The following is a 10179-nucleotide window of genomic DNA, read 5'->3' on the forward strand; positions in this document are numbered from 1 at the left end:
TCGTAGTTTCTTATTTCATGGAAATATTCGAGAATCTAACGCAGACTACAAAAATAGCCTCGTATTCTTGGAAATATGAGAGCATGCAAGGCAAATGATTCTTGTCATATTGTGTTCAGGTTCTGACAAAGGCTTGTTGCAAGGTGAGTTTGTCAGTAACAAACTCTGTTGATGATAAAAGGTATATTGTTAGGCGTTGCTCGAATATTGATTCCCTGACTAGCAGTGATTCAAATCGTTCGGGGCTGTCAGTTTGAATATGAATCTGAAACATTAATTTTCACAGCAGCTGTTCTAGATTCATTTTTTGTACAAGCCAACTGTCAAAAAAATAAAACTGGTATAAGGCTCATTTCTATTTTCTGCAGATTTGAACCACAAATGAATCACGAGATTCAAATAATTTTTAATTGTTTTGATGTATGAATGCGTCATTTTATCTACGGATCAATGCCGGCGCCTTTCTTTGAGGCAACATGATAATTTCATTTAATTAAAAATTTGTAAAACATGAATGAAACACTGCTGGGGAAACCGGCGAGTTTGTTCTACTTTGCTCCAGATCCAAACTAGAATAGTGGTCGAAAATTTAGAATGAAACTCTCGCTTAACTTTTCAAAAGGTCCTAAGTAACATTTTTTTCATGAATTAATTTGAATAGCACAATCAACAGAACAACATGAAAGCTTTTGATTGCAGTACTCAAATTAATTCATGAAAAAAATGTTACTTAGGACCTTTTGAAAAGTTAAGACTGAATCACTACTGATTCACTCCTTGAAATTTTTGCCAAAAAATCGACTTCGGTTTCACCGCAATATTTTTGATCTGGAAAAATATGTTTTACACTGGGGCTAACCGGAAGTTTACAGCATTATCGCAGCCAACTTCACTTCCAAAATGTATGCGTCATAACAAATTGTCAAACTGACCGTCGTCTCCGCTGTCAAAAATCTCGCTCTTTTGCCGTGTTTTGTCGCTAGTGACCGCACGTGTGCCCGAAAAAAAACCTCAATTAACCATGGATAAATCCGTCGTTTTGGCCCGCGTCGTCAAGGTCCTCGGCCGTACCGGTTCTCAGGGCCAGTGTACCCAGGTGAAAGTGGAATTCATCAGTGAGCAGAACCGCCAGATCATCCGCAACGTCAAGGGGCCAGTGCGCGAAGGTGACATTTTGACGCTGCTGGAATCTGAACGCGAAGCGAGAAGATTGCGATAAGCGGGTCAGTCTCGGAAAGGGGCTTCCGTTTAGACTAAGGACGGGAGGAAGCTGGATTCATTTGTTCCAAGTTGAAAGGTATGTTTATTAAATTGTGGAAAGCAAATATTTGGAAATACTAAGATTGTTTTTCTCATTCTAGGTTAAATTTCAGTGGAGATCTGTGTAAAAGGATTTAAATAAAGGAAATTATGTGAATACAGCTTGAATTTTGGCGTTGATGTTTTGAACATGATGACAACATAGTAAATTGTTCGTGCAATTTGTATGCTGTTGAATCAAGCAGAATCGGTAAGGCTTGATCCGATACAGCTGCCGCTACCAGTTGCTTCTACGGTGGTAAATGTGGAAAGATAAATCACTCATCATGAAGCTGGAATGCCAGGAAAGTTCGACTCGTTGATGAATAGTGTACATCTCCAACGGGAGCCCTGGTGGAAGCCTTCTTCCTTCCAGGAACTTTTCGCTTTGGACAGTCATTGGTGGTGACCCGATGACTGTCGCCACGTATGGGGTCAGCTATCTCCATTGTTTCGCATTTCTCCGTAGGGTGGTGTTGGCCACACTTGTTGCAACGCGAGTTCATGTTAAAATTCCGAGTGCCATACCCAAAGTTGAAGCAATTGGTGCACTGTATAACATCACGGCACACGAACCGGTATCGTTCTAAGTCAGCGACTGCACAGTCCTTCCAGGTGGTGGAGCCACGCTCATGATAAACCAACTAAATCTGGTCGCGATACTTCCTCGTCTTGCCATGACAAGTGATTTTGTAAATGATCACATACTGTTTCAGGCTGCAACTTTGAATTCCGCAGGGGGAGGAGGCGGAGCACTGAATCCCTACCCCAACATGTGCGACATCTGGATTTGGTTCTAAACTGTAAACAACAGTGTTGATTCTCTACCACCCCTACCACAAAAGATATTTTTGTTACTAGATAAAGATTGTCGCTGTCCGGAACATCTTTTGCTGGCGAGGATAGGGGAGCTAAATGTCAAAGAAGGAAAATCCATACGATTTGACAGCTTGGTACCCAACATATTCCGGACAGCAGAACAAAGGGAACCGAAGCGACAATCTTTATCTAGTAACTAAAATATCTTTTCATTTAATTTATTCAGACTAAGGCCGAAGTGGCCTGTGCGGTATATAAGAGTCTTCTCCATTCGGCTCGGTCCATGGCTACACGTCGCCAACCACGCAGTCTACGGAGGGTCCGCAAGTCATCTTCCACCTGATCGATCCACCTTGCCCGCTGCGCACCTCGCCTTCTTGTACCCGTCGGATCGTTGTCGAGAACCATTTTCACCGGGTTATTGTCCGACATTCTGGCTACGTGCCCACAGTCGTCCGATTTTCGCGGTGTGAACGATGGATGGTTCTCCCAGCAGCTGATGCAACTCGTGTTTCATTCCCCTCCTCCACGTACCGTCCGCCATCTGCACCCCACCATAGATGGTACGCAGCACTTTCCTTTCGAAAATTTCGAGTGCGCGTTGGTCCTCCACGAGCATCGTCCAGGTCTCGTGTCCGTAGAGGACTACCGGTCTAATGAGCGTTTTGTAGATTGTCAGTTTGGTACGGCGGCGAACTCTATTCGATCGGAGCGTCTTGCGGAGTCCAAAGTATGCACGATTTTCCAGCCACTATACGTCTCCGAATTTCTCTGCTGGTATCATTTTCGGCAGTCACCAGTGAGCCCAAGTACACAAATTCTTCTACCACCTCGATTTCGTCACCACTGATGCCAACTCGCGGTGGGTGGCTCACATTGTCTTCTCTTGAACCTCTTCCTATCATGTACTTCGTCTTCGACGTGATGATGACTAGTCCGATCCGCTTGGCTTCCCTCTTCAGTCTGATGTAGGCTTCCTCCATCTTCTCAACGTGCCATAATATCTATGTCGTCGGCGAAGCCAAATAGCTGGACGGACTTATTGAAAATTGTACCACTGGTGTTAATCCTTGCTCTTCGTATTACCCCTTCCAAAGCGATGTTGAATAGCAGACACGAAAGACCATCACCTTGCCGTAACCCTCGAAGGGACTCGAAAATGCCCCTGAAACTCGAACTACGCACATCACCCGATCCATCGTCGCTTTGATCAACCGTGTCAGTTTATCCGGAAATCCGTTTTCGTGCATTAGCTGCCATAGCTGTAAGCTGGTCCCGATCGATTGTATCATATGCGGCTTTGAAGTCGATGAATAGATAATGTGTGGGCACGTTGTATTCGCGGCACTTCTGCAGTACTTGGCGAATGGCGAACACCTGGTCCGTGGTGGAGCGTTCGCCCATAAAACCCGCCTGATACTGCCCCACGAACTCCCTTGCAATTGGTGCTAGTCGACGGCATAAAATTTGGGAGAGTACCTTGTAGGCGGCGTTCAGCAATGTGGAAGTCCCGACTTCCGAATTCTAAGTTGGTGCTACGCCGACAATATTTGCAGTAACTAACTGAATATAAAAATGTTCACATTAACGATTGCGCCCTAACACCGGTTCTAAGCTTCGATGCAGAGTACACGAGCTTTGTTCGCCAGTGACAGGCGTATGAGGCCCTTGAAATTCCGCGTAGAGCTCCTGTTCTGTCATGTTGTTCCAGCAATGCCTGGAAAGTGTGTAATGCAGCGTACACACGGTCAAGCAGTTTGACGAACGCTACAGTACTACGTCTCCATGAGCCGTAGCCGTAGCCGTCATCCGAGTCTGCCTCTGCTGGGATGACCAGTCCAGCGCTTGCTTGCAGATTTCGTCTCCTCTCTTTTGTAATGTGTGATCTACCTTCAATTACCCTCTCATCTTTCAAGAGAATTTCCTTTGAAATATAAGAATAAATGCCCTTGGATATTCAGATTTTTTTTCGTGGTATTCGGCGGAATTTGAATAAAAGTAAAATTTCCGTGGTAATTAAAAAGATTTTTTCCTGGAATATCATGTTACATTTATGGTTTTTTTTTTCATTGTTAACATATTCTTGGACTATCTGAAATTTCAAAAGGCTATTATCGTTGATTGAAATTCCTTAATTCAGTTATCACATGTTATCACTAAACTTTGCATATACTTTGTCCGAGAACATATCCAAGAATACTTCCAGAAAATCCTCAGGCTATTCCTCCGTGAATTCCTCTAGAAATCTGCGAATTACTCTAGAAATTCTTCAGAGAATTCTCCTTCAGGAATATTCCTTTAAGAGCTTCTCCTGGATTTCTTTCTGGAATTCTTCTAAAAACTCCTGGAGCTCCTCTTGAAATTCCACCAGGAGGTTGCTCTTGAATTTTTTTCTGAAGTTCTTCCAGAAATTCCTTCAGTAATTCCTCCTGGAATTCTTCGGAGAATACCTCTAGGAACTACTTCGCGAATTCCTCCAGAGATAACTCCCTGAGAAATTCCCGTAGGTCTTTCTAGGAAAACGAATTTAGGGGTAATCCACAAGGAACTCCTGAGTAAATACACGGAGGAACTCCAGCAACTACTTTTGGAGTTCTTTCAGAAATATATCCAAGAGTTGTTCCAGAAATTGCTTTTGGAGTTCTTCCAAGAAATCTTCCAAAAAATCGTCCTGGAATTTCTTCAGTAATTTATCCAGGAGTTCCCCCAGAAATTCACCCTGTAGCTCCTCAAAGAGCTTTTTTTTCAGATGTCATAAGCCGAGTTAGTATTATTCCTTTAACTTTCGCCACTAGATTGACTTGACTTTATAGATACGTATGTTGGCCCTAATGACGAAGGGCGTTTTCACTCCAAAATTGTGAAGAAGGAAATTTATTTTATATGTATTCGTTGGTGGGATTAACAGGTATACTATGTGTATCTGGAGATCCAAACTTCGTTTTGGACCCTGAACGAGAGATCCGTACACCTTAAGAGACACCTTAACAGAGCGCTGGAAAGTATAAAATTATTTACTTATTTCAGTGCTAATCCTATAGTGATCATGTCAAAAAGAATTAGCGCTAAAACTGGAAATGCTTAACACTAAGCTGCGAGGCGGCTCTGTCACAGTGTGCGGATGTACATAATGCCATTAAGAAGAAGAAGAACCTGGAGGAACTCTAGGAGGAATTCCCGGAAGAGCTCCAGGAGGAATTCCTGGAGGAACTCCAGGAGAAATTATTTTAAGCGTTTAGTGGAAGTCAAGTACGAGGCACTGAAGACGACTGTTACTGTTGAGGTCGAAATACGTATCTATCCAAGGTACAATAAAGTAGTGGAATTAAATGGAATTGTTCAAACTCGTCTTAGTCCAAGAGAAATTCCTGGAGGATTTCCTGAAGGAACTACAAGAGGAATTCCTGAAGAACCTCCACGATGAATTTCTAAATATATTCAAGGATGAATTCCTAAAGTAACACCAGGAGGAGCTCCAGGATGAATTCCTGCAGGAACTCTTGAATGATTTCCAGGAGAAACTCAAGGACGTAATCCTGAAGGTGCTATAGGAGGAATTGCTGGAGCAACTCAAGGATGAATTCCAGAAGCAACTCAAAAATGTATTCCTGGAGAAACTGTCTATGATCTTTTTTATTGCTTTTTATTTTTCCGTTGATTTATTTTCTCATCACAAACTCCGGAATTTACTCCAGGAATTTTCTGGGAGTTCCACAATAGTTCCGTAAGGGGTTTCATGAATTCCTCCTGGAGATCTTCCAGGAACTTCTACTGTGTTTTCTTCGTCCAGAAATTCCTCTAGGAACATGTCCGGGAAATCCTCAAGGAATTACTTCTGGAGTTCTTCCAAGCATTTCTACAAAAATTCCTCGCCGAACTTCTTCTGTAGTTCTTCCAGGAATTCCCCAAGGTGTTAATCCGGGAATTCCTCAAGAAATAATCTGGGAATTTCTTCAGGAGGTAATTCGGGAATGCCTGGAGGAATTCGTTTCCTTGAACTATGAGCATTAATTATTCCAACATTTTTTTCCAGAGAAGTTTAAGGTGTAATTCCCCCAAATTTTCTCTACTAACTATTCTGCTAATTAAGATGCATAAGCCTTTGCTGAATCTAACGTTGTTTCATTTGGAAATCCCATAGCAATTATCGGAGGACTTCCAGGGAAATTCCCAAAGATTTCACTAAACAAGAATTAACAAAGGAACATCTGGTAGAATAACTGAAGGATTTTCCCCTATATGGGGGGTTTGACGAATATGCATGGTGCATACAAATATAATTATATTACGGTACACACTGCGAAAATCGGACGACTGTGCTTAGCCTTAGTTCCCCTTAGCGACCCGACGGTTAGAGGAAGTCAGGTTAAAGAGCCATCAAAGTGGATGGTTTACGGACGCCCAAAAACTATTTTCTGTATTGTCGGCTTGCCAATTTTAGTAAGATGAATCCAAAATAAAAAAGAATCTAACGAATCCACTAAAATGGATTTGCTTTAAAATTAATAATTAAAACATCAAACTATAAAAATTTAAACTTATATAGACGAGCCAGCCGCGGGCTGAAAGTCTCTTTAACAAATACAACAAAATTAAACTTAAAAACAACTAATCCTATGATCCTTTGAACATATGTATAAAATTACATTAGGTATTCACAATACAAGTTCCAACAAATAACAAAGTATATTTTGGACCAGGTAAACATTCAGTTTGGGGTCTCAAATTGCTTAGTGACCAAAGGTGTAGGATTGCCAAACCACAAATAGCGAGCTTTATTCTCGATGCGATGTGGGCTTGGATGTGGGTTGTTTTCACATGAAAGACATCGACTCTCTGTGTTTAGTTTATTATTGAGATGACCGACGAGACACATATATAAGCAATGGAGGTCACAGAAAGCTTTCGAGAAATAAGTATGGGAATGCCAATGGAACACCAGAAACTAAAAAGCAGATCAAGTCAAGTTAACTCGTCTTAGACGGTTGAATACATTTCACTAAAAGAGCTTAATATATTTTTCTCAAATAGAATCCTTATGCTTCAACCCAAAAATTTCGTCCTGGATGTTAGTTTGGTTTTTTTTATTTACTTCCTGGTACTCCGCCAATTTGTTAACCAGCTCCGCATCACCATTGATCCGCATGTATGCACTCTTCTGCATCCCTCCCAGCAGTTTCCGGTGATTCTACTGTCCAATTTCCAATGTCCAACTCGGTCAAAATCTCTTACCCCCGCTCTGCATTCAGCAGCATCGGATCACGTACGGGAATATCGAAATTGCACTGATGGAACTAGCACTTTGCCATGGTGGGATTATCTCTCCGGTAGACCTTTGCGATGTGATAAATACAATCGTCGGGGGAATTTCCTCTTTAAGGTCAATGTACACACCTCTCACACCCGTGCATACATGATCTAGTCCCAGATTTGCAGGAAACTTCTCGTGTACAATTCGGTCCACCTTTCCGTATCGTTGAAGAGTCGAAGAAAGTTCTTCATTCTTGATTTCCGGATGGGGATCAAACACCCGGACATAGTGTACATTTTACCAGCCATCGTCATACACACATCCACCGATTTCCGTCACTGTATATGAAATGTTTGGTTTCCGCGTTTTTTGCAAGTGGGTCTCCCGTGACGGCTTTACAGAAAATCAAATCGACCACATCTGCATCAGCCGAAAATGGAAACGGAGCCTTCTTGATGTACGGAATAAACGTAGTGCCGATATCGCGTCTGATCATCACCTCCTCATCGGCGAAATACGCATGCGCATTGCGCGGATTCGTCGGCAGGAGGAAAGAGTTGGACAACGATTCAACACACGCCGACTGGAAGATGCCACGGTGAAACGGTCCTTCGTTGAAGAACTGGAGACGCGTGCTGCAGATATTCCGCTCATGTCGACGGAACAAGCGAAGCGTGGGCAGACTCTCTGGCCGACGAATGAGAGAGAGCCGCCGCAACCGGGGACATTCGCCTCCTCTACGATATCTCACGACGCTTAAGCGGGACGAAGATGAATGCAACGATGCCTGTGAAAGACGCGAATGATCAGTTATTGACCGACCCAACTGACCAGCTGAAACGCTGGTTCGAGCATTTCGAACAACTTTTTCAAGTGCCAGGCCATCACCACCTCGGCATGATCTGCCTGTTCGGATAACGGCTGAAATTCTGTGTAGCAACCACCCTTTTGGCGTATGTAGCTCAAAGCTAGAAAAGATACCATTTATTAGTGTTTTCAATCGCATGTTTTTATAAGGTTACCTACATTTAGTTTCACCCTTAGTCATCCAAAACAAATTCACAGAGTCGGGCTATAGGGTTTTTCCACGTTGTTTCTGAAGGAACGTATAACGTAGGTTATCACGGATTTCAATAAGTTTACTTTAGCGCAGGCCTACCTTTAAGTTCTGTTCTGATTTCTAAATTGTTCCCGTACTGATACCCTACTGGATCTACGCTGTGCCCTAAATACAATGATTTTAGGTTAAACGAATAGTATTCACTAGTATCGTATGTTTATATATAATAGTTTCAAATTCATTTTCACTTACTTAAACAAAGGTTTGTTGCCCACTAAATCCTATCACAATCGATCGTAGCAGTTAATCTGACTTGGAATTAATTATAAGAAAATTGCACGTTTTGGTTGGATGTAATAATTCTCGGAGTCACGATGTTTTGATGTTTACGAACGACGATAACGTCATGGGCTTGACGTTCATTGACAGGGTCGGACAGCTGAGGGGTTGTCACTCACAACTTCACCAGTGCTGCCAGTGGCCGTAACATCCCCCGCCCCGTAACGAACCTCCGGTCCTACTACCGATTCTTCGTTACTATCTCCTTCAATCTGAAGTACTGCCAGCTTGGTTACCGGACGCTTGAATACCCCTTTTGATGTTCGGATCATAGCTTGACGAATTCGTCCATCCCTGCCAGGAATCACCGTCAAAACCTGACCTCTAATCCAGCCGTTGCGACGACCTTCGTCGACTATCAGCACTAGATCGTTTTCAGCTAGATTTTTTGCGTCGCTAAACCATTTTGTCCTATTGGCAATCGTCGGAAGGTACTCGTGAATCCAACGCCGCCAGAACTGGTCCACGAGCTGCCTGGCCAAGTTCCAATTTGTACGCGTGACCTTCAATGGCTCCGACAACGTCCTAGGAGGTTGAACGACCCCACTTGAGCTAAGTAAAATGAAGTGATTCGGCGTTAAGGCTTCCTGGTTGGCGCTGTGCAATGAAATGGCAGTTAACGGCCTGGAATTTACGATTGATTCAGCTTCCAACACGATCGTCCACAGTGTCTCGTCATCCGGGTTCCTATCGCCACACAGTGAGTTAAGTGCCACTTTGACAGATCTAACGAGACGTTCCCATGCACCACCAAAGTGCGGTGCCGACGGAGGATTGAAGATCCACTTGGTAGCAGAGTTAGTAAAGGTCTCTGCTAGCTCATGTTCAATCGCTTTGATCTCTTCACGCAACTCTCGACTGGCCCCCTGGAAGTTAGTCCCATTATCCGAGCGAATTTCAACGGGCGATCCTCGGCGTGCAATAAACCGACGAATAGCCATTTTACACGACTCGGTGGACAAAGAATACACGACCTCTAGATGCACGGCTCTCACGGTGAGGCACGTAAACAACGCGATCCAGCGTTTAACGCAGCTGCGACCAACTCTAACCTGGGTGGGCCCAAAATAGTCTAGGCCAACGTAGGAAAAAGGACGTATCATGGCCGCCAGTCGTGAGTCTGGCAGAGGAGCCATCCTAGGTGTTACTGGAATAGCTTTGGTAATCTTGCAGGAGTAACAATCCTTCGATACCCGTCGAATCAAAGTACGAAGGTTGGAGACGTGGAACCGCTGACGAACTTCGTTTTGAACCGTCGCATGGTTGGCGTGCAGATATCGGCAATGGTACCAGTCGATGATGAGCTTGGTGAGATGGTGATGACGTGGCATGATAATCGGAAACTTGAAGTCATATGTGACGTACGGAACTGCGCCGATTCGACTGTCCACCCTCATTACGCCGCGATCGT

At 43.6% G+C, this 10179-nt stretch overlaps 1 protein-coding gene and 1 long non-coding RNA gene across 2 annotated transcripts; one reads left to right on the plus strand and one right to left on the minus strand.

Annotated features, from left to right (window-relative positions):
• The first annotated feature begins 938 nt into the window (after positions 1-938).
• On the plus strand, positions 939-1428 carry LOC134205782 (small ribosomal subunit protein eS28). The gene is made up of 2 exons (XM_062681371.1): positions 939-1297; positions 1362-1428. The coding sequence occupies exon 1, from the start codon at positions 1022-1024 to the stop codon at positions 1217-1219; it is 198 nt and encodes a 65-aa protein (XP_062537355.1). The 5' UTR covers positions 939-1021; the 3' UTR covers positions 1220-1297; positions 1362-1428.
• A 6868-nt stretch (positions 1429-8296) lies between these two features.
• LOC134205787 (uncharacterized) lies at positions 8297-9011 on the minus strand. Its single transcript, XR_009978197.1, has 3 exons — positions 8682-9011; positions 8529-8594; positions 8297-8465 (listed from the first exon to the last, which is right to left on the minus strand). It is a non-coding gene; the product is annotated as an uncharacterized LOC134205787 (long non-coding RNA).
• Positions 9012-10179: the final 1168 nt, after the last annotated feature.

The sequence above is a fragment of the Armigeres subalbatus genome, chromosome 1, assembly GCF_024139115.2.
Source record: "Armigeres subalbatus isolate Guangzhou_Male chromosome 1, GZ_Asu_2, whole genome shotgun sequence".
Classification (NCBI taxonomy): domain Eukaryota; kingdom Metazoa; phylum Arthropoda; class Insecta; order Diptera; family Culicidae; genus Armigeres; species Armigeres subalbatus.